The following is a 27,953-nucleotide window of genomic DNA, read 5'->3' as shown; positions in this document are numbered from 1 at the left end:
TTTTCTTTTTTTTGAGACAGGGTCTTGTTCTATTGCCCAGGAGGCTGGTTTTGAACTCCTGACCTTGAGTGATCCTCCTGCCTCAGCCTCCCAGAGTGCTAGGATTATAGGCGTGAGCCACCACACCTGGCCTGACTTAGAATGTTAGACCTGAAAAAAGTTAATAATCTGTTACACATCTCAGTCCAGACAAAAAACTGTGTTGACAGAAAGACTAGAGAAAGTTGATACAAAGACATCTAAAATGGCCAAGAGGACATAAGAGATTATGGGACAGATTAGAAAAATGAGACACAGGGGCAGCGGGCAGTTTCAAAACACAATGGACAAAAAGGTGTATAGAAGTTCCACAGAAGCAGCCAGGCACAGTGGCTCACGCTTGTAATTCCAGCAACTTGGGAGGCTGAGGCAGGAGGATCACTTTGAGCCCAGGAGTTCGAGACCAGCTTGGGCAATATAGCAAGACCTCACCTCTACAAATAATAATATTTTAAAAAATTAGCCAGGCATCGTTGCTCACCTGCAGTCCCAGCTACATAGGAGGCTGAGGTGGGAGAATAGCTGCAGCCCAGGCATTCAAGACTGCAGTAAGCCATGATTGTGCCACTGCACTCCAGCCTGGGTGATAGAGTGAGACCTTGTCAAAAAAAAAAAAAAAAGGAAGGAAGGAAGGCAGGGAGGGAGGAAGGGAGGGAAATTCCACACAAGCATCTACACTTCCTTGGGAATATGTCTTAAAACCTGAAAAATATTATTTTGCACAATGTGTAGTATAGGTATGGAATTTATTCTACTGGAGGAAAAGGAAATAAATAAAATAATATATGGCTGGGCATGGTGGCTCACACCTGTAATCTCAACACTTTGGGAGGCCGAGGCGGACAGATCACTTGAGGCCAGGTGTTCAAGACCAGCTTGGCCAACATGATGAAACCCTGTCTCTACAAAAGAAACTACAAAAATTAGCCAGGCATGGTGGCCCACACCTGTAATCACAGCTACTGGGATGGCTGAGGCATAAGAATCACTTGAACCTGGGAGGACGAGGCTGCAGTGAGGCGAGATCACACCACCGCACTCCAGCCTGGGCAACAGAGCAAGACTCCCGTCTCAAAGAAAAAAAATAAAAATAAAATTTAAAAATGTTCAGGTGGACTTGGGCAGTGGTGTAATCTATACTTCTCCTTGTGGTGACCATGAACATGCTGTATTCAGACCTCCAGCTGCAGGGAGACCCCATTCCGGGGAGATGCAGATTCCTCTAACGTGCACTGAATTTAAGGGTTCATTGTCAGTCTGCTGAAACTTTCTTGGAACTGTGCTGCAGCCTGAGACTCTCCTACCCAGTCCTCCTTGATTTCCCACTGGTCAAATCCAACCAAAGCCGGACAGCATGCGCCTCCCTTGACACAGTCCATAGAGGTTCCCAGCCTCTGGGGCAGAGAGCAGGATGGTGGAGGGTGGACAGTGGCTTGGCCTGGCCTGGGGTGGGATGGGAGCAGGAGCTTAGAGAAGATACCCAGCATATTACCAAAGACTTGGTTTGGCCTGCAAAGATAGTAGCATCTTTTTCTTTAAAGGTTAGACATAGTGAATAGAGTTCCTTAAGCCCTTGTTGATTGGCTTCTCATTGTTTGCAGCTAAACGTGAGACTGGTATAGACCTTAAAGCAAGAAGGCAACTTGCTATAAAGATAATGTCAGTACACAAAGACCAACGGAACTAGGAAGAAAGGAGTCCAGAAAAGAGCTGAGCAAAGCAAATTTCAGTCTTTAGTGAAGAAGGCTGGAAGTTCAGCCTTCAGAACTCCATGCATGATATTCACAGTTGAGTGACTATATTTATGCCTAAATTAACTGCCTTGCAAAATATATTTAGTCTTCATTTCAGTTTGTGAGTTTAGTCATTCTCCACAAACCCTTTTCCTGTGCTTATAACCTCCCAAAGTATTGTTATATATAGATGCATGGACTGGGTGGACTGAATTCTTATGCTCAGAGAGGAAAAATTCTTGTGACCAGTACCCCTTATAGAATTGTCCTATCAAAGTTTACTTACATTATCGTGGGTTATATGTTACACGTGGACTAAAGTCCATGTGCTGGGTTTTTTTCTTTCTTTCTTTCTTTTTTTTTTTGAGACAGAGTCTCACTCTCTTGCCCAGGCTGGAGTCCAGTGGCACAATCTCAACTCACTGCAACCTCTACCTCCCGGGTTCAAGCAATTGTGCCTGCCTCAGCCTCCCGAGTAGTTGGGATTACAGGCACCCACCACCATGCCTGGCTAATTTTTGTATTTTTTAGTAGAGACGGGGTTTCACCATGTTGGCTAGGCTAGTCTTGAACTCCTGACCTCAAGTGATCCGCCCGCCTCGGCCTCCCAAAGTGCTGGGATTACAGGCGTGAGCCACCGTGCTCGGCCAGAGTTCTTGCTTTTACACTAAAAAGTTTCCAACACAAGAAGCTAACAATTCTACAGTGCAGCACCAAACCACTTTTCACTGTCTCCCAAGGCACAGTCATTTAATAATCAGTAGTCCAAGTACTAAGAATACTAAGAAAATTTCCTTGAAAACAGGCACCACGCCCTCTCCCCTCCTTGGCTCTGTGCATGGCCTGCCATTGAGGAACCTAAGAAACTACAACCTGCTGACACTCTTGTGGGGAGCGCCCTTATAGAATCTCCAGCATTGGTTGTCGTATCTGTAAAAGACAGGCAGCCGTGGAGACTAGGAGACCAGCTAGGCTTCCAGATCGAAGTCATTGCACTCCCCGTTGTATGACGGCATGTGTTGCTTGATCTTGGATGAGCCGACCCAGGTGACAAAGTCCTCCATGCGGCATGTGACAAAGAAAGGTGGAGTCGGTAACCACATCCAGGGCCTACAAGCACATGGCTTTGCTCCATGAAGGCCCTGCAGCCTGATGAGAATGGTAGGGAGGAGACAGCAGCGACAACGACAAGGACAAGGCCTGGACAAAGCCCTGACAATGTCGCAGAGTTCGAGCAAGCCGTGTGTGGGCGCCAGGCCCAGAGCATACAGCTTGTGCAGCAGCGTTTGGGCAGCTCTGGCATGCAAGGCTCCACTGGCTGCAGCAAGGGTCGGCCTCCCTCTGCAGCCAGGGAGGCAGCCCGTGGAGGCTGTGGTCCGTGACCTTCCATTTCAGGAAGTCCACCTGCTCCAGCAGCTTCTGCTCATGGAACTTAAGCTTCAGCACCACGATGACTACAGACAGAGTGGTAGGACCCCAAAACACCACATTCCTCTTGCATCCAGATATGGCCCTTGAACGGAGTGAGAGGAGGGATGGAGGTCACAGACATTTCTTTCCTTCCTTGTCCAAGGCAGTGTACTTAATTTGGAGACTTTAGAAAGATTATAAAAGCAACTTAGAATACTCTAACTGTGACTATTTCTTTGCATGTAATGGATACATGGTGTGTTTCTGGCTGCTGTTGCAATTATTAACACCACAAAACAATGTTTTCTTTGGACATAATTTAAAAATTCAGTGATAATTTACTAAAAGAAAATTATCTGTATCCCCAATGGGGAAATAAATTGATTTGTTCTAAATCAGGCAGGAATCAGAGACAGAGCAAAATCCAGAACCGCCTTCTCTTAGACTATCTGTAGATTGTGGTAATTCTGGTGGTTTCAAGTTACAGCTTCTGTAAATGGCCTCAGCCTTAATAACTCTAAATATTCATTTTAAATTATGAAGCTTTACCACTCTCAGTGATTGGAACCACTTTTGAAGCCATGGTCTTGGATTTCTCGAGATGAGCCCCTTGTGTTTTGTTTTCTCTAAGTTGATGACCTGTGTTTCTGGGAGGTCACTAATGAACCCAGAACCACGCGTTTCTATACATTCATGCTCCCAGCTTCTCTGCTTCCCTGCCGGCTGCCTCACCTATAACGGTAAAGCCCTAATTAACCCGCTGTTTATTTTTCTCAAGACTTACAAAGGCATTTATGAAGCTTCCATATAATTTCCACCACATCTTTTAAGAGGGTCCATTTGGGTGTTATTCCTTGAGGACATTTTCTCTTTTCTCTGAATTCCATGTCAGAAACTTTAAGATGCATTTTTACATTGTCTTGGGGATTGTTTTTGCAGATGCCATGTCCTGGTGGAGCATAATTAACTCCGGATAACAATGTTTTGTTTCTTTTCTCTTTTAAATGGTGTGTGTATCGGCCATTAGAAATTTCACCAATCCGTGTGGTGTTTTCATCTAAGAAATAGATTCTGAGAAATCAACTTCAAGGATGAGCCCAGTCAGCAAGGGCTGTTGTTTCTTCCCTCATTTTGAAGGAGAAATAATGTGGAGCAGCCAGAGCTGGCTATGGCAGAAAGGGATTTATTTAACAAGAAATAGACACTTTAACTGGGTCAGTCTAGTAGGACCCAGGCACTGGCAGGTACACACATATGGCTGGCACGTTTCCCTACGCAGCTTCCATGTTTCTGGGCACAGAACCACATCAATTAGACTTCATGGGTGTACACGTAGAAAACATGCAGCCAACCCAAGCCAAAGGGAATTTATTGGAAGACTATTGGGGAGCTCTTCATACCAACTGAAGGTTAAAAGAACCAGGCATGGAGAATAGGCCAGAACCAAAAAGCAGTAAGCTGGAGGGAAGCCCAGCGACTGTCTCATGGCCGGGACTGCCTGGCCAGGGTGGTGGCCCCACTGCGACGACGCCTGCATGGAGATGAGTGACGTTCCTGCTCACGTTACACAATTCAGGAAGGGGGCATCAAGCTAGCTAAGTCCATACCAGGGATCTGAAGGATGAAGGGAGGGAGTGGTTACTGGATCCAGGAGAGTCTAGTAGAGGAAGCCACCACGAGAGGAGCAGTTTTGTTACCGGAAAGGGGTCCCGATCCAGACCCCAAGAGAGGGTTCTTGGACCTGGTACAAGAAGAACTCAGGGTCAGTCCATAAAGTGAAAGCAAGTTTATTAGAGAATAGCAGCCCTTTCGCATGCTAATGCATTATAATGAGCATAAAATGAGCAGTGGGGACGACCAGAGGTCGCTTTTATCACCATCTTAGTGTTGGTGGGTCTTGGCCAGCGGTGTCTTTGTGACCTGTATCTTGTGCCAACCTCTTATCTCATCCTTTGACTAAGAATGCCTAGCCTCCTAGGAATGGAGCCCAGTAGGTCTCAGCCTTATTTTACCCAGCCCCCATTCAAGATGGAGTTGCTCTGGTTCAAATACTTCTGACAGTTTCCCTCTGTTAACAGCCTACCTTATGTCACCACAAGGGAGGAAATAGTTGTCCTGACCCCATTCTCCTCATCCTCTCTGATCTCCTGCCTGGGTTTCCCACTGGCCAAACCCACCTGGAAACCAGACGTGATGAGCTCTTAGATGTAGATCAGCTTGGAGAACATGCAGGAACCAAGGGAATTCTGGGGCACAGAACTTCCAGCCATGGAAGGGAAGGGTTTAATCTTCACCTTTTTTCCCTTCCCCTTTCCTCCCATCCCCCAAATTGAGCCTCAACCATCCTCTGCTTTGATTCAATCTATTTTCGATGTGTACAGTATTATGAATAGTCAAAGATATAGTACATACTTGAATTATATTTCTTTTTTTGTACAACTTCTTCCTCTCGGAGTTAATATTTATATTATTTTTTGTTTGCTTGGCTTAATAGTCCTATTCCTAACACACCCCTAAACTTTGCCATAAGCGTAAGTCTCTCAGTGCATTCAAACACATCAGGTATTCCATCAATTTGATCTTTGTGGAGATGCATTTAGTAGAGTCCTCTCTCCTGCTCCAGTAAGAGCTGACTGCTTTCTGGGGCTGCTGTTCTCCTGTCATTCCGGACTCTCTCTTCATCTCTCTTCACCTGGATATTGCCTTCACTTTTTTCCTACATTGAACCCACCACTTTCCTGGAGCCGTGTTTTTCTGAGTTGACTTCATTTTAATTGCGTACATCCTCTAGGAGTTTCTTAAGGAAGAGTTGTATGAAAAATTGCATAGAACATGTGGAAAAAGATTTTTTAAAAATAAACAATAATTTTTAATTGCATGTATGAAGTTTGGAGATTTTAATACCTAAGGGTGAAAGTGATTTCACCAGGTGCACAAAAATCATTCCACCAACTGAAAACTGAACTGTGGCTGCAGTTTTTGTCTCCTCCTACCATTAGGAGAGCATGGTGTTATGTGTAGAAGGGGGTTTTGGAGTTGTTAGAGTGGATTGACCGTTATTATTATTATTATTATTATTATTTATTTATTTATTTTTATTGCTCATTCTTGGGTGTTTCTCGCAGAGGGGGATTTGGCAGGGTCATAGGACAATAGTAGAGGGAAGGTCAGCAGATAAACAAGTGAACAAAGGTCTCTGGTTTTCCTAGGCAGAGGACCCTGCGGCCTTCCGCAGTGTTTGTGTCCCTGAGTACTTGAGATTAGGGAGTGGTGATGACTCTTAACGAGCATGCTGTCTTCAAGCATCTGTTTAACAAAGCACATCTTGCACCGCCCTTAATCCATTTAACCCTGAGTGGACACAGCACATGTTTCAGAGAGCACGGGGTTGGGGGTAAGGTCATAGATCAATAGCATCCCAAGGCAGAAGAATTTTTCTTAGTACAGAACAAAATGAAGTCTCCCATGTCTACTTCTTTCTACACAGACACAGTAACAATCTGATTTCTCTAACTTTTCCCCACCTTTCCCCCTTTTCTATTCCACAAAACCGCCATCGTCATCATGGCCCGTTCTCAATGAGCTGTTGGGTACACCTCCCAGACGGGGTGGTGGCCGGGCAGAGGGGCTCGTCACTTCCCAGTAGGGGCGGCCGGGCAGAGGTGCCCCCCACCTCCCAGACGGGGCGGCTGGCCGGGTGTGGGCTGGTCCCCCACCTCCCTCCCGGACGGGGTGGCTGTCGGGCGGAGACGCTCCTCACTTCCCAGACGGGGCGGCTGTCGGGCGGAGGGGCTCCTCACTTCCCAGACGGGGTGGCTGCCGGGCGGAGGGGCTCCTCACTTCTCAGATGGGGCGGCCAGGCAGAGACGCTCCTCACCTCCCAGTCGGGGTCGCGGCTGGGCAGAGGCGCTCCCCACATCTCAGACGATGGGCGGCCGGGCAGAGACGCTCCTCAGTTCCTAGATGGGATGGCGGCCGCTAAGAGGCGCTCCTCACTTCCCAGACTGGGCAGCCGGGCAGAGGGGCTCCTCGCATCCCAGACGATGGGCGGCCAGGCAGAGACGCTCCTCACTTCCCAGACGGGGTGGCGGCTGGGCAGAGGCCGCAATCTCGGCACTTTGGGAGGCCAAGGCAGGCGGCTGGGAGGTGGAGGTTGTAGCGAGCCGAGATCACGCCACTGCACTCCAGCCTGGGCGACATTGAGCACTGAGTGAACGAGACTCCGTCTGCAATCCCGGCACCTCGGGAGGCCGAGGCTGGCGGATCACTCGCGGTTAGGAGCTGGAGACCGGCCCGGCCAACACAGCGAAACCCCGTCTCCACCAAAAAAAATACGAAAACCAGTCAGGCGTGGTGGCGCGCACCTGCAATCGCAGGCACTCGGCAGGCTGAGGCAGGAGAATCAGGCAGGGAGGTTGCAGTGAGCAGAGATGGCGGCAGCACAGTCCAGCTTTGGCTCGGCATCAGAGGGAGACCGTGGAAAGAGAGGGAGAGGGAGACCGTGGCGAGAGGGAGAGGGAGGGGGAGGGGGAGGGGGAGGGAGGACCGTTATTATTAAAAGCAAAAAGATGGTTCTACAGAATGGGGGCAGAGAGGAGTAGGAATGGTACTCAGAGGAAACTGAGATGCCTCTTTACAGCTCTTGCCCAGTCAAAAGAAGATCACACAACTCTACATGTGCAAAACCATCAAGGGCTTAGGATTTTCAGGAGTGAAAGTTTGTGGACTCCCTACCAGGGAATGAACCCAGTCAAAGCAAGAGGTACCTGGAATGGTAGTATAGGAGGGAAGTAAGAAATGACAACTACTACTGACTTGTAACCAAGAAGCAGAAAGAACTAAAACTTCCACCTGTATTTCTTTCTTTGCAGTGATGTATGTTATTTAAATTAAATCCTTCTCTCATTTTGTGCATAGGGTATGCTTGTGGCATTTATATTTACTGTTTGGTCTAGAAGTTTTGGGATACAAAGGTAAGGAAGAAACCAGGGGGGCCAGGCGTGGTGGCTCATGCCTGTAATCCCAGCACTTTGGGAGGCCGAGGTGGGCAGATCATGAGGTCAGGAGATCGAGACCATCCTGGCCAACCTAGTGAAACCCCATCTCTACTAAAAATACAAAAATTAGCTGGATGTGGTGGCGCGTGCCTTTAATCCCAGCTACTCGGGAAGCTAAGGCAGGAGAATTGCTTGAACCTGGGAGGTGGAGGTTGCAGTGAGCCGAGATCACTGCACTCCAGCCTGGGCGACAGAGCAAGACTTCATCTCCAAAAAAAAAAAAAAAAAAGATTGTATGTGGGTTTGGACAGTGTCAGAGAAGAATCTAGGTCTCATAGAGGATGTCAAGGCATAACAATACTCTAAAAAAATGACTAGGCAAGCAAGCAGGTTGATTTACCATGATCACATAGGTGCCCAAAGTAGACAGAGATTCAATGAACCAAAACAGAATAGTTTATTGCCAACAGCAAACTGCCGGAGCACCAGCATGGCAGTACCAGTTGCTCTGTCCCCCAGCAATACAAGGGGTTTTGCATACAGCTGAGGCACCCATGGTGAAGGGCTCAGTAATTTTTACAACAAACAGTAACCAAACCTGTCTCCTCCTCCAGAGACAGAGGACAGTTAGGACTTGAAATTTGACACACTTAGCAAGGATGTGTAGAGATGCTCAAGGCCCGTGGTGGAGTACCTCTTCCAACAGAGAGCAAAGAGACTGCCATGGAAATTTGTTATTATCAGCCACCAGATAACCGTTCCCCTAATGGTCTTCTTGTAACACTCCTCAATTTCCTTTGGGGAAACCACCTAGCTTGCTGCAGCATTTGATGAAATGGTCAATTCACTACCCCTATCTGAATTCACAGAGCTGTTCTGGTGTCAGAGCATTCCAAGATCGGCTCCGCAGTTGTCCCTTTGATTTTGTGAGCCAACCCACATCCGTCCAATGAATTCCTTTTGGTTTAGATTAGAGTCAGCTTCTCTTACTGGCAACCAAAGAAGTCTAACTGACATAAAATGGCATCTGTTATGAAAGAGTTCTTAGTTCCACCAAGGAGACAGACATGTAAACAAATAGCCACAATTGGGTGAGAAATGCTATAAAAATGCTATAATACAAGGCACATGTAAGGCACAATAGTAGCATTGAAGAAATCCATCAATAAGGATAAGTGTCATGAGGGCAATATGTGGAGAAAGTAAGCAAAGGTATCTCAGGTAGAACAAAAGTATATACAATGTCCTCAAAGTATCTTCAAACATGGTGCATTTAGGGAACCACAAGAAATTTGGCATGGTGGGAGCATAAGATTCTATGGCAGCAGTGGCCAGTGGAGAGGCTGGAGAGAGAGGCAGGGGTCTAGTCATTTCATGTCAAAGGGTCTGGTTTTATTAAGGAGGAAACTCAGTCAGATTTTTTTTTTTTTTTGAGATGGAATCTTGCTCTGTTGCCCAGGCTAGAGCGCAGTGGAGTGATCTCGGCTCACTGCAACCTCTGCCTCCCTAGTTCAAGAGATTCTCCTGCCTCAGCCTCCTGAGTAGCTGGGACTACAGATGCGCACCACCACACCTAGCTAATTTTCACATTTTTAGTAGAGACAGGGTTTCACCATGTTGGCCAGGCTGGTCTCAAACTTCTGACTTCAAGTGATCTGCCCACCTTGGCCTTCCAAAGTGCTGGGATTACAGGTATGAGCCACCGTGCCTGGTCCTTTCTGTCAGATTTATGTGTCAAAAAGTTGCTCTGTTAGGTATGAAAAGGGAATGAGTTGGGAAGACATTGGAGAGGCATCAAGAGTAATTTGGATTTTGGAGTTAGACAGACTGGCTTCAAGTCCTGGCTCTGCTACTTACTACCTGTGTGACCTTAAGCAAGTTCTTGAACCTCTCTGTGGCTCCGGTTTATCATTTATAAAATGTAATAATAAGATCTACTTCTCAATGGCTTGTGATGTGGTTTATGTGATCTTTGTAAAGTCAGCATAGTGCTTAGAAGATAGCAAATTTCTAAAGATGTTAGCTATTATGATGATGATGATGATAAAGTCTGGGAGACCAATTGGGGTTACTATTTTACTTTATTTTATTTTGAGACGGAATCTGGCTCTGTCGCCCAGGCTGGAGTGCGGTGGCGCCATCTCTGCTCACTGTAACCTCCACCTCCCAGGTTCAAGAGATTCTTCTGTCTCAGCCTCCCGAGTAGCTGGGACTACAGGTGTGTGCCACCATGCCCAGCTAATTTTTGTATTTTTAGTAGAGATGGGGTTTCACCATATTGGCCAGGCTGGTCTCAAACTCCTGACCTCGTGATCTGCCCGCCTCAGCCTCCCAAAGTGCTGGGATTACAGGCCTGAGCCACCATGCCTGGCCTGGGGTTACTATTAATACAATAGTCTAGGTGAGGGCTGATGAAGGCTTAAACCAAGACAAAGAAGTGGGGATGACAAGCCTTTCAATGTTTATAAGTATGCCATATAGATAGGATGGCCACATGATTTGTGATTCACTGAGGGACAGTTCTCAGAGTGAAATGGGTATGTATTAACAATGATACCAGGACAACAGGCATGCATTTGGAAGTACAATCACCCTGCACTTAGTCTTTTCTAAGTTCAGCTTCTAGATGTCCCTCACCAGCACCAACAATGCTCAGCTTATTTGATTGTAACATACTGAAAGGAAACTTGTTTTTAATTTTACTGGAGGCAAGACAAAACCAACAAGCATCAGGCATCCTCTTAACTCAGATGTCTTTTCTGACTCAATTCAGCCAGATTTGACTACTCAGCCCAACTGAGCATGCACAAGAGGAGGGCAACCATGTTCTTTCTTTCTGCGCCACATAGGATGTGAACCACACATGCTGGAAAGCAGGGCCTCCAGCTTTCATTTGCAGACTGGGTGGCTCAGACATCAGGTCAACATTAATGGCTTCACTATGTCTCCAAAATAGGGCTTGGCATCTCTCCCAGACCCTCCCTCAAGGCAGGTAACTTGTCCGTCTGTCTTGTTCTCTCCAATATACTTAGCATCAAACGCAGTGTCTAGCACCTAGCAGGAGCCTGACAAATACTTATTAAATATTGGAGTGGGCGTGGTGGGGCTGGGCATGGTGGCTCATGCCTGTAATCCCAGCACTTTGTGAGGCCGAGGAGGGTGGATAACCTGAGGTCAGGAGATCGAAACCAGCCTGGCCAACATGGAGAAACCCTGTGTCTGCTAAAAATACAAAAATTAGCCAGACTGGTGGTTCACACCTGTAATCCCAGCTACTTGGGAGGCTGAGGCACAAGAATCGCTTGAACCTGAGAGGTGGAGGTTGCAGTGAGCTGAGATCACACCACTGCACTCCAGCCTAGGCAACAGAACAATACTGTCTCAAAAAAAAAAAAAAAGGAGTCATGGTATTTTCCTTGTAAGTATTCCCTATGTGTAGAAAGGTTGGCCAAAGCTCCTGCTCCATTCCCAATACTCAAAGATGCCATGTCTTCCAGTTCACTTTCATTAGGTTCTGGGTAAGAAACAGTCAAATTAATCAGAATTTCTGGTGATGGGCAGTCAGTATCTTCCTCACCATGTTTTCATTAGCAATGAAATGTTGTATGAGCCAGGGGAGCCTTCATAGCTTTACACTAACACAGGGCAATGAAGACCTAATTTATTCTTTTTTTTTTTTGAGATGGAGTCTGGCTCTGTCACCCAGGCTGGAGCACAGTGGCATGATCCCAGCTCACTGCAAGCTCTGCCTCCTGGTTCAAGCAATTCTCCTGCCTCAACCTCCTGAGTAGCTGGGACTACAGGCGTGCACCACCACATCCAGCTAATTTTTGTATTTTGGGTAGAGACAGGGCTTTGCCATGTTGGCCAGGCTGGTCTCGAACTCCTGACCTCAAGTGATCTGCACACCTTAGCCTCCCAAAGTGCTGGGATTACAGGCAAGAGCCACCGCGCCCAGCCAAAGACTCAATTTCTTGCTTGATATAGTGGAGCAACACAAAGGAATCTTCCAGCTGGTTACCATCCTTCTCAGGATTTCTTTTATTTTGGGCTTGCAGTAGCTCAACCTCTATTTCCCCCTGCCCCTTTGAAAGTTGATTTCTCCTCAGAGGCCCTTTCCTCTCCTCAGAGGCCCTTTCCAAGCCAGCCTTGGACTGGCTTTCTTGGCTTTGCTTGGCTATTGTGTGGTTTCAATTGAGCAGACTGATATATGATTTGGATCTGTCTCCCTGCCCAAATCTCATGTTGAATTTAATCCCCAGTGTTGGAGGAGGTGCCTGGTGGGAGGTGATTGGATCATGGGGGTGGATTTCCTCCTTGCTGTTCTCATGATAGTGAGTTCTCACGAGATTTGGTTGTTTAAAAGTGCATAGCACCTCCCACTTCTTTCTTTCTCCTGCTCCAGACTCGTAGGACAGGTCTGCTTCTCTTTTGCCTTCTGCCTTGATTGTAAGTTTCCTGAGGCCTCCCCAGCCATGCTTCCTGTACAGCCTGGGGAACCATGAGCCAATTAAACCTCTTTTCTTTATAAATTACCCAGACTCGAGGCTGGGCCTGGTGGCTCACGCCTGTAATCCTAACCCTTTGAGAAGCCAATGTGACTGGATGGCCTGAGCTCAGGAGCTGGAGACCAGCCTGGGCAACGTGGTGAAACCCCATCTCTACTAAAATATAAAAACTTAGCCAGGTGTAGTGTGTGCCTGTAGTCCCAGCTCCTTGGGAGGCTGAGGCTGGAGAATTGCTTGAACCCAGGAGGTGGAGGTTGCAGTGAGCCATGATCGCACCACTGTACTCCAGCCTGGAGACAGAGCAAGACTCTATCTCCAAAATAAATAAATAAATAAATAAATAAATAAAATTACCCAGTCTCAGGTAGTTCTCTGTACACACAGACAGTAACTTTTCCCACCTATTTTTCCAAAAACTGCTCCTGTTCTCAGTCAGTCCTTTCCCAAACTGGAGCCTCCCTATAGCCCAACCTGCAAAAATTAGGGACTCACTTGGAAGTTTATTGGTGGAAGTAGAGAAGCACCTTGTTGGAAACACCATCTTACCTCTCCCAAGGTCACTTGGCTCACAGTGGGAAAGGAGCATTATAAGAGGTGGTAGCAAGTACACGTATGCAAGGAAGAGCATGTTTTGCCTAGGTGTCAGGCTCCCAAGAAGTGCTCTCCTAGGTAACTGGCTATATGAACTTGTAGAAGGTGCTCATTCTGGTCCTCTTGTTCCCAGAGGCTGTGGCTCAAGGCAGCTCTCATGGGTATATTCAAATTGATTGGAGATGCCACTGGAGAGGGTATCTTGTAGCTGCTGCAGTTGTCTATTTCAATGGCAGTGTCATTGTTCCTGTTGGAGCCCAGGGAATTTTGGGGTTATTGAAAGCAATAGAAGAAAAAGAAAACATTGTTAAAATTTAACTTAAAAACCACTTTCAGCTGGGTGCAGTGGCTCACACCTGTAATCCTAGCACTTTGGGAGGCCGAGGTGGGCGGATCACTTGAGGTCAGGAGTTCAAGACCAGCCTGGCCAACATGGTGAAACCCCGTCTGTACTAAAAATACAAAAATTAGCCAGGCATGTGGCACACGCCTGTAATTCCAGCTACTCGGGAGGCTGAGGCATGAGCATTGCTTGAACCCAGGAGGCGGAGCTTGCAGTGAGCAGAGATGGCACCACTTCCAGCCTACGTGACAGAGTGAGACTCCTTCTCAAAAAACAACACAAAACAAAAAAAACCAACTCACTTTCTAATCATGCCTTTTTCCAGCTCCAGTGCTTTAAGCACATGTAGAAATATGGAAATGTGGGGCAGTGACAATATGCACACATGCAATAATGTTAAGGGCAACCCGAGGAGAGAAAGCCACAGAGGAGGAGGAGGGAGCCTGGAGCTAAGGCCTGCCCTGTGGAGGAACAAACAACTCTTCAAACCTTAAGTACTGCTTTGATGTGTTGAGAATATAATGTATTATGACTCAAAGACAAAATCCCGGGGACTAAAAATTTAAGATCAGAGAAGTGAGAGCGAGCTGGGCTGCCTGAGGGATTGCCAGCCTTGGTAACCAAGGGCTTGGGTTGTCACGTGGGGAGAGAGTCCTTTGTAAAGAGTTGCTGGCTCCTTTTCCTTAAGCTGAAAGAGAGAGCCTTCCTTGGACAACCCAGGGGGCTTGAGCTGTGGTTCTAGGACTCTGGGAGAAGAGTTGCTTCTGTGCCTAGGAAGCAAGGTCCTCCTCTCCAATGGCTGGTCAAAATATGAGAGGATGTTTCCTGAGGACCAGATGTGGACTGTATGAGAGAGAGAGAGAGAGAGCGAGCAAGTGTACACCAGCCTGGAGCCACTGTAAGCCTTACCCAGGAGGACTCCTTAAAGGGGATAGCTAGTGCCTGGGGGAGCATGGTCCCTGCAGAGCCATGGCCAGGGGCGTTGTGGGGGGGTGCAGTGTGGCCAGATGAAAGGGAGGTGTTGCAGTTGAGGGGCCAGAAAGGAGATTTCAAAGAACCCAAGAAAGCTCCTGGCCAGCTGTGATGGCTCATGACTGTAATCCCAGCATTTTAGGAGGTCAAGGTAGGAGGATTGCTTGGGCTCAGGAGTTTGAGACCAGCCTGGGCAACATAGCAAGACCTTGTCTCTACTAAAAATTTAAAAAATTAGCCAGGCGTGGTGGTGCATGCCTGTAGCCCCAGTTACTTGGGAGGCTGAGGCGGGAGGATTGCTTGACTCCAGGAGATTGAGGCTGTACTGAGCCAAGATCATGGCACTGCACTCCAGCCTGGGCAACAGAGTGAGACACTGTTGGAAAGGAAAGGAGAGGAAAGGAGAGGAGAGCAGAGGAAAGGAGGAGGGGAGAGGGGAGGGGAGGGGAGGGGAGAGGAGGGGAGGGGGAAATAAAAGAGAAAGAAAGAAACGAGAGAAAGAAGGAAAAAGAAAAGAAAGAAAGCTCCTAAGAAAAAAAAGGTAGCTTTAAATATTAGGAAACAGAAAGAGAAGAGTGACAACCCAGTTCCCCCCTAGGAAAGGTCACCTTGATAGGGAGCCAGACTGAGGGTAAGAAGATGTGATAAGTTCAGGGTTTTGATAGTTTTCAGACATTAGATATTTTAATTTCAGAATTGAGGCTGCTTTTGCAATTTAAATGGACCAAAGGACCTTTTATATTCTCAGAGAGAGCCCATATGCTATGTAGCTTGCCCAGAAAGCCAGCTTTTATCCAGGGGCAAGAGGAAACCTTCTCCCACTGAAAAAGTTATGAAGGGCAGACAAAATAAATTTGCATTCTGATGATACCCTACAAGTTGCACTTGTGCAGCATATTGGTTGCACTATCTTGCTTTGAGTTTCTATTACTTGTTACAGAAAGAATCTAATACAATTATTAGTAAATTAATGAGACTTTGGAGCTACTGGTTGTTTCCCTTATTCTGTCCATTTTGCAGAAGAGGCTGGTGAGGACCAGGCGCAGTGGCTCACATCTGTAATCCCAGCACTTTGGGAGGCCAAGGTGGGTGGATCACCTGAGGTCAGGAGTTCGAGACCAGCCTGGCCAACATGGTGAAACCCTGTCTCTACTAAAAATAACAAAAAATTAGCCGGGTGTGGTGGCGGTCGCCTGTAATCCCAGCTACTTGGGAGGCTGAGGCAAGAGAATCGCTTGAACCCAGGAGGTGGAGTTTGCAGTGAGCTGACATCACGCCATTGCACTCCAGCCTGGGCAACAAGAGTGAAACTCTGTCTCCAAAAAAAAAAAAAAAAAAAAAAAAAAAAGAAAGAAAGAAAGAAAAAAGAAAACTAAAAAAGAAGAGGCAGATGAGGCAAAAAGAACTAGGGTTTTACCCCAGGGATCCTTGTGAGCTTGGATTGGAAATAGTCAATAGCTAACTCCACCATGAGCCTGCTTTGTTAGCTTACACTTCTTTGAATTAATTTTCTCATCCCTCATTCCTTTTATTGAACACCTCTCATTAGAAAACACTGGAGTTTGCCTAAGAAGTGAATATTCAGATCAAAGAGCCAAAGACCTTGTTCTCAAAGGCAGGCTTACAATAAAATTGACAGAAAAAGCCATGTGCATGACTATCTAAAATACAAAGAATACAAAGAAGGAACTGAGATAGGTTCGTTGAACCCATGACTTCACACTGGAGGAAGGGATCTGGAGCTGACCCCACAGAGGACCCACCTGTCTGCTGTGAGCTGGGGCTTTCCTGAGAGCTGTGAGAAACTGCCACTGGTCTGCTCAGGCACCAGCAGCACGAGGGGCTCGCTGGGCTTGGGGGATGACAGGAGGCTGTTTTCAGGCTGGATGGAGAAATTTAGCGTCAGATGGCTAGGTCTGCTCAGAGAGTTCTTGGCCTCCTCGGGGTAGAACTTTGAAGGGGTTTGTGATATTACAGTTGAGTTTCACACCCTAACCCTGGGAACCTGTTCCTTCAGCATTAAGTCCCGAGAATCATCCAACAAGAAATGAGACCCCTGGCAGGGTCACACCTGCTCCCTGGTCAACTGCAGTGGCTGCTCTGTCCTGAGTGCAGATCTGAACGTTCAGAGGCAGAGCTGTCAGGCTGTAAAACTGCTGACCTTCAGAGTCAATAACATACCTGAAGCACAGAACTTAAGTGAGAGGAGGAAAGCATTTAGATTCTGAAATCTGAAGGTTTTGAACAGTCCAATCTATTGGCCTTCCTTCCTGTGCTTCTACACCAAGCAGGACCTGGAAAGGCCTTATGTGTATCAAAGACGTACCCTAAATAAACCAAAGAGGAAGGGCAAATACTTGAGGAAATATTTGTAAAAACTTGTAAGGGTCCAAAATCCCAATGTATAAAAAGTTTTATTTTAGGCTGGGCGCAGTGGCTCACACCTGTAATCCCAGCACTTTAGGAGGCCAAGGTGGTTGGATCACGAGATCAAGAGATCGAGACCATCCTGGCCAACATGGTGAAACCCCGTCTCTACTGAAAATACAAAAATTAGCTGGGCGTGGTGGCGCACACTTGTAGTCCCAGCTACTCGGAAGGCTGAGGCAGGAGAATCGCTTGAACCTGGGAGGCGGAGGTTTCAGTGAGCCAGGATTACACCACTGCACTCTAGCCTGGTGACAGAGTGAGATTCCATCTCAAAAAAAAAAAAAGTTTAATTTTACAAATCAATTTAGAGAAACACAAGATTGCCAATAGAAAAATGGCCAAAGAACACAACAGACAATGCCATATAAATGGCATTAATATATATATATATAAAAACAATCTTGTGTTATATATAACTACAAATACATAACAATGTAATGATTGTTACATATGTATATATGTATGTAACAATTGTTACATATGTATATATGTATGTAACAATTGTTACATATGTATATATGTATGTAACAATTGTTACATATGTATATATGTATGCAACAATGCTGAAACTCATTGAAAATCAGAGATGCCACTTCTTTACCTATTATACTAGGAAATGCATTAAAACATTTACTGCTTAATTGTAATAAGATACACAGTAACATACTAAAATTTTTTTTTTTTTTTTGAGATGGAGTTTCACTCTTTCGCCCAGGCTGGAGTAAAGTGGCACAATTTCAGCTCACTGCAACCTTTGCTTCCTGAGTTTAAGCAATTCTCCTGCCTCAGCTTCCTGAGTAGTATTATAGGGGCCTGCCACCATGCCTGGCTAATTTTTGTATTTTTAGTAGAGACAGGGTTTCATCATGTTGGGCAGGCTGGTCTCGAACTCCTGACCTGAGGTGATCCACCTGCCTTGGCCTCCCAAAGTGTTAGGATTACAGGTGTGAGCCACTGCACCCAGACTACAGACACTCATATGATTGGTGAGAGTATAATTTGGTATGATATTTATGGAAATAATCTGGCAATATGTGTTAAGAGCCTTGAAAATGTTCATGCTCTTTGAATTCTACTTCTAAAAACCTGAGAATATAATCAGAAATGTAGATCATACATATAAATGCTTGTTTTAGCATTATTTACAATAATAAGCAAATACAGGCCAGGCACAGAGGTTCACACCTGCAATCCCAGCACTTTGGGAGGCCAAGGTGGGTGGATCACTTGAGGACAGGAGTTCAAGACCAGCTTGGCCAACATGGTGAAACCCCATCTCTACTAAAAATACAAAAATTAGCCAGGCATGGTGGCGCACACCTGTAATCCCAGCTACTCTGGAGGCTGAGGCACAAGAATCGCTTGAATTCGGGAGGTGGAAGCTGCAGTGAGCCGAGATCGCGCCATTGCACTCCAGCCTGGGTGACAGGGCATGGCTCTGTCTCAAAAAAAAAAAAAAAAAAAAAAGAAACATTTCTAAATGTCTTAATATTAGGGACTGGTCAAATAAATTTTAATTCATTCATACTACTGAATAGAAATTATCAAAATGATATTTACAAAGAGCTTTTAAAAGACATGGAAACCTGTCTATATATATACACAGACACTTACATATATACTTATATATACTTATTTCTCGACAGGTCCCGGAGGGAGGCCCACTTACTGTTGTTTCTGTGGAGTTGGTGGGCATCTTGGACACCAGGCAGTGAGTGAATTCGATTCTCGGGTCTTTGGTGGTGATGGACAGGCCTTTCTGCAGAATTTTCACCAAGCGGACCCAGAATTGAAACACAATCTCTGGGTGTTTTTCGTGGAGCTTCAGATAGTAGATCTTTTCGGTCACTGTCCTAACCCTCAGGATGCGCTGGAGCCGGTCGTAGATTCGTAGCTCCACGTACTTCAGGGGGAGAAGCCTGGACATAATCAGGACATTTCCATGGGAGAGCCCGTGGTTTCTTTTTTTCTTTTTTTTTTTTTTTTGAGACGGAGTCTCGCTGCCGCCCAGGCTGGAGTGCAGTGGCGCGATCTCGGCTCACTGCAGGCTCTGCCCCCGGGGTTCACGCCATTCTCCCGCCTCAGCCTCCTGAGTAGCTGGGACTACAGGCGCCCGCCACCACGCCCAGCTAATTTTTTGTATTTTTAGTAGAGACGGGGTTTCACCGTGTTAGCCAGGATGGTCTCGATCTCCTGACCTCGTGATCCGCCCGCCTCGGCCTCCCAAAGTGCTGGGATGACAGGCGTGAGCCACCACGCCCGGCTGAGCCCGTGGTTTCAATCGACCATGTGGGTGCCCACCTAGAGGTGGCTCAGCGTCACTGGCCTCCTACCTCTCTGCTTGGGGGATGCTGAAAGGAGAAAGCTCATGTAATGAAAGTGGGGGTGATTACTAAGACTGACTCTTCTCCAATTTCCAGGACTTTAGTAGGAATACAGGTGTGTGCCAGTACACCCACCTAATTTTTTTGGTATTTTTTGGTAGTAACAGGATCTCCCTATGTTGCCCAGGTTGGTCTTGAACTCCTGGCTTCAAGCGATCCTCCCACCTCAGCCTCCCAAAGAGCTAGGATTACAGATGTGAGCCACTGTGCCCTGCCAAGATAAGTATGATTAATTCCGCTTTACAGATTTCGAGGCTGAGGCTTAGAGAGGCTAAGTGATTTGCCCAAGTTTAGATCTTATTAAGTGTGACCTGGAACTAAGATTTCCTGACTCAGTTTCTAGGACTCTTTCTCCCTATATCCTGACTTACTGTGTCGAAAGGGCAAGGAAAAGGATAGCTGTCTCCTGTATATCTAGTATTTTTTTTCAATCTCAGCATTTCATAGTCGTGTTTGACTTTCGTATCCCCACCTTTTCCTTGGAAACCCCCTCTATCTATATTGACAAAGAAACATTTCTAAATGTCTAATATTAGGGACTTGTCAAGTGAATTTTAATTCACTCATATTACTAAAGAAATTATCGAAATGATATTTACAAAAAGATTTTAAAAGACATGGAAACGTGTCGATATACACACACACATATATACACACACACACTTACACACACACACACAAACACACATTTACAGAAAAGGAAGCCAAGATTCTCAAAAACCAGGCTCGAGACAAGGACTGGGTACTGCCCTATCCCAGCACGAAGCACAGTGCTTGGTAAATATAGATACTAAATAAATAAGGTCAGGCGCGGTGGCTCACGCCTGTAATCCCAGCACTTTGGGAGGCTGAGGCAGGTGGATCACGAGGTCAGGAGATCGAGACCATCCTGGCTAACATGGTGAAACCCCATCTCTACTAAAAATCCAAAAAAAAAAATTAGCTGGGCATGGTGGCAGGCGCCTGTAGTCCCAGCTACTTGGTGAATGGCGTGAACCCGGGAGGCGGGGCTTGCAGTGAGCCGAGATCCCACCACTGCACTCCAGCCTGGGCAACAGAGCGAGACTCTGTCTCAAAAAAAAAAAAAAAAAAGATACTAAATAAATCGTTGCTAAACAAATGAATGAATGAGTTCTACAGGGTTTATGCACTAAAGAACACTGTCTTTTCTTTTGATCTAAAATCCAGCTACAAAGCAATGCATATCCCAGTCAATCATTCCATCCCTTCCCGCCCTCCCTCAAGCCTTTACCTGCTGAGGTTGATGACTGGGGCGTCACCAGGTGTGCTCCAGGTGGTAAATGGACCCTGGGGCCAGGTAACATTGGCCATCAGGAGGACATTGGGGAGTGGCAGGGAGGGCACCGAGGAGGTCACCCCGAGGATCACGGTGGCAGACCCTTCACAGACATCTCTCCAGTTCCCGGGCTTAGTGACCTGGAAATCAGCCTCAGGCACATGGGTCAGAAAGGAGCAGAAAACAAGGGGTGGAAGAATACAGATGCTGGAAAGTGGCACATCATCTTGGGGGCAGGTGTGCACACACTGGGCTGGGCCCTGACCTGCTATTGATCCTTTTCGTTGGTCTCCCCAAATACACTTTAAGGTCCTTGGCTGCAGGAACCCTGTGTCATTCTTCTCTGGGTCCTCTGTTTTATCTAACTGTAAAAAGATGCACTAGCAAGAAAAAGCTGAGTGGCACTGAAGTTTTCATTCCCCCATCTTTGGGCAGGAGAAGCCAGCACTGGTTTCTAGTGGCCCAAAAGGGAGATTGTGTGAAGAAAGTCCCAGAAGGAGAGGAAAGTGAGGAAAAAGCTGTTGAATGGGGAAGACCCAGACAGCTTGAGTTGAGGGAGGTTTGGAGCACTTCTCCCAGGATAATGGAGGGGCTATCTTGTTGCTGGGTCTTGAGTGGAATGAGGACCTATTCTCTTGAAGCAGAAGGCGGCCATCACAGGACAGAAAGACTGGATGCCCACCACTGGGCACTGTGTCTCAGCTAAGACACCCCCCACCTCACTGTGCACGGCTGGCAGAAAAGCACCAGAGCTGTGGCCACTAAGGAGCCACAGGGACCTGGGTAAGGAACATATGAGGAGGGACCCCTATGTTCCCAAGGCCAGAGGGCCTTCTCCCAATGCTCTACACTTTTTTTAGAAAATAGAGATGGGGTCTCACTATGTTGCCCAGACTGGTGTCAAACTCCTGGGCTCAAGTGATCTTCCCTTCTCAGCCTCCCAAAGTGCTGGGATCACAGGCACAAGTCACTATGCCCAGCCAATGTTCTAGACTTTGTAAAACCATCGACACCATTGCCCAGTCCTTGGTGGAACTGGGGATGAGGGAAAGCCCCAGGGATGACTGAAATGTAATTTCCCACCAGCCTGACCAGATGGTGTTCCCAGAAAAGTGAATTTTGATTTTGAAAAAAAAAAGTGACACTTCTTGGAGCCCTTGTTGAGGAATGAAATTCATATCCTCTGCAAAACACAAAGGGTTGTACACATTGAGAGTAAGTGCTCAATAAATGTTTGTGGGTAATGCTGCTTTGAGATGATGATAGTGATGGCGATGTGCAGGAAGGGGGAGAGAGGAAGCAGTGTAACTGTATTATAACAACTATAACTATAACTAATATGTGGGTTGCATCACTTCAAGTAAACTTTGGACTGTGTGCGGTCATTCATGCCTATAATCCCAGCACTTTGGGAGTCCAAAGCCGGAGTATCACTTGAAGCCAGGAGTTCAAGACCAGCCTGGGCAACATAGTGAGACCCTGTCTCTATCGAAAATTTTTTTTAAAAAAATCAAACTTTGAACTTTTCTGTGCGGGTCAGCCTCTCCCTAGCACGTTCTAAGTTTGCTGCTACCCAGGTCACTTAGTGTCCATTCAGAGAATCTAAACAGTTTTAATATTAGGCCAAAGAAAACAGCACTTTGGGAGGCCAAGGCGGGCAGATCATGAGGTCAAGAGATCAAGACCATCTTGGCCAACATGGTGAAACCCCATCTCTACTAAAACACAAAAAAATTAGCTGGGCGAGGTGGTGCACGCCTGTAGTCCTAGCTACTCGGGAGGCTGAGATAGGAGAATTGCTTGAACCCAGGAGGCAGAGGTTGCAGTGAGCCTAGACCATGCCAGGGCAACGGAGTGAGACTCCATCTCAAAAAAAAAAGCACACATTAAGAGAAGAAATTTGCAGCTGAATCATTACACCCAAATAGAAATGACTAGAAATTGGATCCTGAGACTGGACTTCCCATGTTACTGCTCTGTCTCCACCAAGGGTATGTTAGGAATGAGCTCGCCCCAGGTTTGCCAGCTGATCACCCAACTACACATCTCCTGGGGCGCAGCAAAGGGACCGTGGAGTGGCAGGAGCCATAAACACAGCTCTCCAAAATCCGGGGACTCCATTAGGGAGTAGCTCGCTGCTCTGTGAAGAGTCTCCAAATTAAGCCCAAGACCCACCTCAAACTGTTCCCACCTTCTCTCCTATAACCCCTGGCTACTTTCCCACTCCATTTGAATGGGTCTGTGTCTTGCAGACCTTGCATTCCAGCCTCCCTGCCTTTCCTTAGGTACTTTGAAGCCCCTCTGTCTGGGATATCCTCCCCGCTGCTCTTCCACTTACCAAAATCTCAGCAGTCTCTCAAAGAATGGCTTAAGACCCTTCTGGAAAGCCTTCTTCAACTGCCAAAGTCCAGGGAGAATGCCCTGAATGCCCCCAGCACCTGCTCTCTGCAGTCATGCCTGGTGCATCAGCTGGCCCAAGCTCTCTGACATAGAGCTTGCTTAGACAGTTACCAAATAACAGGTAAACCAAACTCATAGGCTTCCTGGCCAGGGACACTCTGATCTTTCTCTGCACCTCCTGCCCTGCACTCAGTAGATGTTTAGTGTGTGCTTACTGGCTGATTAACTGGTTATGCTCTCCTGCGCAGGAGCACAGGTTCAGGCTAGACCGCTAGAGGGAGGCAGGCAGCACCCGCGTTAAGACTTGATACTTATGAAAACGACCACCTTCCACTCCCAGTGGCCCCATCCCAGGCTCACTTCCATTGGTCATGTCACCACCATCCTTTTAGGGAATGGTAGGATCTGGGCAACACCTATTTACCCAGTGTCTTTGCTTTCAAACAAGGCTGTTTCTAAACCATCCCAGAGTGAGGAGGATGGATTTCAGAGCAGAGTTTCTAACAGCAACCTTCATTCCCTGTAACCATCCACTTTGGACAAGTGGCCCAGAAAGGGCCTGTGAACCCTGCCTGGAGACTGAGCTCTGATCTCTCATTTGTAAAGCATAAATCAATCTCCCTAGAACAGATGACCTGCAGGTAGCTCTATCATACGGTAGGCACAAATGGAGGTGAACTTGGGACCCAGACCTTCTGGTTTTCTCTAGCTTTGGTGGCTTCTTTGTCCCCCCGACCCCCCCCCCCCACCAGGGCTTTAAAAGGCCACAGCATCTCCTAACCAACCCCTGGGAACAGGTTTTGGAAACAGACCCTGTCTGTTTCCAGGGTACCTGGATAAAGTTGCTTTCAAACACCACCGAGTTGGAGAACAAATTGAATTCTGGAGAATGAATCAGTTGACAAAGAAGGCCATTTTCCACCCCAAGTTCCACTCCAGGGCCTGGTTCCCTGACCTCAGGTGGGAGGCCCCTGATTTTACTCATTGGTTCTTGGTAAGAATGGGCTTGGGAACATTTCTGGGGCTCCACACCGACCCAGCCCAACGCCAGGATGTTGATGTGATCTGCCCCCACCTCCCCAGCATTTCCTCCCCATTTACTTACGGGCTGTCCACCAGGGCTGGGAGGGCCTGTCAGCTCACAATGGCAGGAATGACATCAAGGAATGTGATGGTGACAACAGAAAAGGGAAAAAAAAAAAAAAAAAAGAAGAGGAAGGACAGAGGATGTGCCAGGCTCTTTTCTCCCTCTTTCCACCAACTACAAACCAGCAGTAATGCAGCCTATTCCACTTTGTAAACATTCAGCCTTACCCCAAATGGGAAAAATGACCCTCCCAAAGTTATGCCAAGGCAGCAGTGAGCTGGCCACATGCAAGGAAGGCTCTCGGGAACACACAGGCTTTAATCCTCTTGCCTCCCAGTGAAGCCCCTCACCAAACTTCCATGGGACTTGTTCACCTGCCCAGGGAAGTCTAAGGATAGGAAAAAGGGAGTTCATCTTCCCTACCCCATCTCATGGGAGAAAAGGAGATTTTTTTTTTTTAAAGAAATGGACACCTGTTAACTAAACTGAGAAGCTTATTTATTTGGAAACAGTGGGCAAAGGAGAAGGCAGTGGCACAGTTGTATGCTGGAGCCAGACCAAAACAGGTCACGAGAGCTGGTTGTTACATTTTCAGGAATGCTACAAACCAGTTGTTAAACACAGCAATTATTAAAACTTTTTTTTTTTTTTTGAGACAGAGTTTTGCTCTTGTTGCCCAGGCTAGAGTGCAGTGGCGTGATCTCGGCTCACCACAACCTCTGCCTCCCATCTTCAAGCAATTCTCCTGCCTCAGCCTCCCGAGTAGCTGGGATTACAGGCATGCACCACCACACCCGGATAATTTTGTATTTTTAGTAGAGACAGGGTTTCTCCATGTTGGTCAGGCTGGTCTGGAACTCCCGCTCTCAGGTGATCCACCCGCCTCGGCCTCCCAAAGTGCTGGGATTACAGGTGTGAGCCACTGTGCCCAGCCTTTAAAACTTAAATGATATAAACTTGGCTGGGCTTGGTGGCTCATGACTGTAATCCCAGCACTTTGGGAGGCCGAGGTGGGTGGATCGCCTGAGGTCAGGAGTTCGAGACTAGCCTGGTCAACAGGTGAAACCCCGTCTCAACTAAAACTACAAAAATTAGCCAGGTGTGGTGGTGGGTACCTGTAGTCCAGCTACTTGGGAGGCTGGGGCAGGGGGATCGCTTGAATCCGGGAGGTGGAGGTTGTAATGAGCCAAGATGGTGCCACTGCACTCCAGCCTAAGCGACAAAGCAAGACTCTGTCTCAAAAAAAAGAAAAGAAAAGAAACAGTATACAGTGGTGGGCTGCTGCATATCTCTTCCCAGGGTGTGTTCAGGAACTTCATCTTGTTAGCTAGCTTGAAATCAGCAAGTGCTACAAATCAGGGTTTGATTTATTGTTCTGTTGATTGTCTAAACTAAAGTGATAGAGAAAATGTTAATTATGCAGATTAAACTTAAAGATGTGTCTGTAGCTATTATATTTTGGGCATAGAAAAATCTGAGAAAATAGCCTTCCAGTATTTGAAGACTTACCTAATTTAGCGAAGAAGTTGCCCACGTCATTGACAAATGAGTAAAGTTCCAATACACAACTTTGTTATTTCACTTTTGCCTTGCTCATTAATGTAAATCAAAATATCAACCAATATTCATGTCAGAACTATACTTGCTTGTCAGTTGCAATCATAGGTTGGCTAGAAATATCAGCGTTTGACAAAAATCAACAAAAGCTTTTGGTAAGAATCAACTGGTTATATGAAATTTACAATAAAGAGTATTATAAGGCCAGGTGCAGTGGCTCACGCCTGTAATCCCAGCACTTTAGGAGGCCAAGGTGTGTGGATTGTTTGAACTTAGGAGTTCAAGATCAGCCTGGGCAATATGGTAAAACCTCGTCTCTACAAAAAATACCAAAATTACCCGGGTGTAGTGGCACACCCTGTGGTCCCAGCTATTTGGGAGGCTGAGGTGGGAGGATCACTTGAGTCCAGAAGGCAGAGGTTGCAGTGAGCAGAGATTGTGCCACTGCGCTCCAGCTTGGGTGACAGAATGAGACTCCCATCTCAAAAAAAAAAAAAAAAAGGGATCCTAAAATTGTATATTTAAAAAGAGAAACAGGGCTAGGTGCAGTGGTTCACACCTGTAATCCCAGCACTTTGGAAGGCCGAGGCGGGTGGATCACCTGAGGTCAGGAGTTGGAGACCAGCCCGACCAACATGGTGAAACCCCATCTCTACTAAAAATATAAAAAATTAGCCGGGCGTGGTGGCAGGCATCTGTAATCCCAGCTACTCGGGAGGCTGAGGTAGGAGAATCACTTGAACCTGGGAGGCGGAAGTTGCAGTGAGCTGAGATCACACCATTATTGCACTCCAGCATGGACAACAAGAACAAAACTCCACCTAAAAAAAAAAAAGAAAGAAAAAAGAATCCAACATCAGATCACTTCCCAGTTGGATGTATGAAAATTGGCACTTCTGGCTGGGTGTGGTGGCTTACACCTTTAATCCCAGTACTTTGGGAGGCCAAGGAGGGAGGATCACGAGGTCACGAGTTTGAAACCAGTCTGGCCGATATGGTGAAACCCTGTCTCTACTAAAAATACAAAAATTAGCTGGGTGTGGTGGCATGCGCCTTTATTCCCAGCTACTCAGGAGGCTGTGGCAAAAGAACCATTTGAACCCGGGAGGCGGAGGTTGCAGTGAGCCAAGATTGTGCCACTGTACTCCAGCCTGGGCCACACAGTGAATCTCTGTCTAAAAAAAAAAAAAGAAAGAAAGAAAAAGAAAATCGGCACTTCTTTTTCCATTCCAGGCATCAGTGAGGTAGGTGTAAGAGCTGGTGTTCAGCAGTGACCCTATTGTTTTTGTGGTGGGGGCCTTTGCCTAGAGCAAGGTCAGTATGGAATATACAGAGAAGGATGGTGTCTAGCAGCAACTACCTCCTTTCTACTGCCCTCATCTGTGCAAAACTTATCACAGCCTTTGAAGAAATGGTGGGGGGTGCCACTTGACAGTAATAGGACATTATTCTGAAGCCAGAAGCTGTAGACATCATGTCCCTTGAGGCTATTCTGAGCTGACTGCTGAAGATGACCTTCCTGCACTGAGATTGTAGGATTTGGGGAAACCAAGGCTGTATATTTGCTATTGTTTATCCCATACTGTTCTTGCAAACAAAACAAAACAAAATAAAAATTTACTGGGACACCATTGCCGTGGTACCAACTTGTTCCCTTTACCTGCTATCTCCTATCTTTGGTACCGGACAAGAAACTTTCACCCAAGGACTTGCTCTTCAAGTTGCATCAAGTTGAAGAGGGATGAAGTATTAGTTATCCTTCTCAGAATGTCCTTCCTAGACTATGCAGGACAACTACCAGGCTCTCTTGCCTTGGTGCTTATTCAGCGAGCAAGCCAATGGGTCAAATCATTCTTTCACGTCTTTTAAACTCTCAAGACACACACCGTGGCTGTCAAGACACACATCTGCCTGTGACTGAGGCTCAATCTCCTAGCACTTCTCTTCTTATCAGGGGAGACACGTGCTTCTCACTGGTGTTTCCCTGAAGCTGTACCATCAGAAGCAGCTTATATCTTATTGGCTTATATCTTCCTAAGACTTGATCATTAGAAGTGGAAACTAACATTTATCTTTTTTTAGCATACAAAGTTTATAACACCAGAAATTCAAACCTTCAAAGTTGTTACTTTTGCTTTCTTATAATAGTACTCCCTATTCTTGACATGTTTTTCTCTTTTCCTTGTAAAAGAAATAGGAAATTTC

The 27,953-nt window shown here is 46.6% G+C and overlaps 1 protein-coding gene across 2 annotated transcripts in view; it reads right to left on the bottom strand.

Moving 5' to 3' along the window:
• The window catches only part of GARIN1A (golgi associated RAB2 interactor 1A), a 35,141-nt gene extending 7,539 nt beyond the window's left edge, over positions 1-27,602 (bottom strand). The window contains exons 1-5 of one of the 2 annotated variants that reach the window (XM_063606090.1): positions 23,937-27,602; positions 20,660-20,844; positions 18,693-18,942; positions 16,357-16,475; positions 13,234-13,525 (exon numbers count right to left, since the gene is read on the bottom strand). In XM_063606090.1, the coding sequence (XP_063462160.1) occupies positions 13,330-13,525; positions 16,357-16,475; positions 18,693-18,942; positions 20,660-20,844; positions 23,937-24,089 (903 nt within the window). In that variant the 5' untranslated portion in view covers positions 24,090-27,602 and the 3' untranslated portion in view covers positions 13,234-13,329. Of the gene's footprint in view, positions 1-7,832; positions 13,526-16,356; positions 16,476-18,692; positions 18,943-20,659; positions 21,070-23,936 lie in introns of those variants that run through there. The other variant, XM_055114836.2, reaches the window with a different exon arrangement.
• Between the last annotated feature and the right edge of the window lie 351 nt (positions 27,603-27,953).

Source organism: Pan paniscus, chromosome 6 (genome assembly GCF_029289425.2).
Source record: "Pan paniscus chromosome 6, NHGRI_mPanPan1-v2.0_pri, whole genome shotgun sequence".
NCBI lineage: Eukaryota > Metazoa > Chordata > Mammalia > Primates > Hominidae > Pan > Pan paniscus.
Note: the sequence above shows the minus strand (reverse complement) of the source record. Positions and strands in the feature narration are given on the sequence as shown.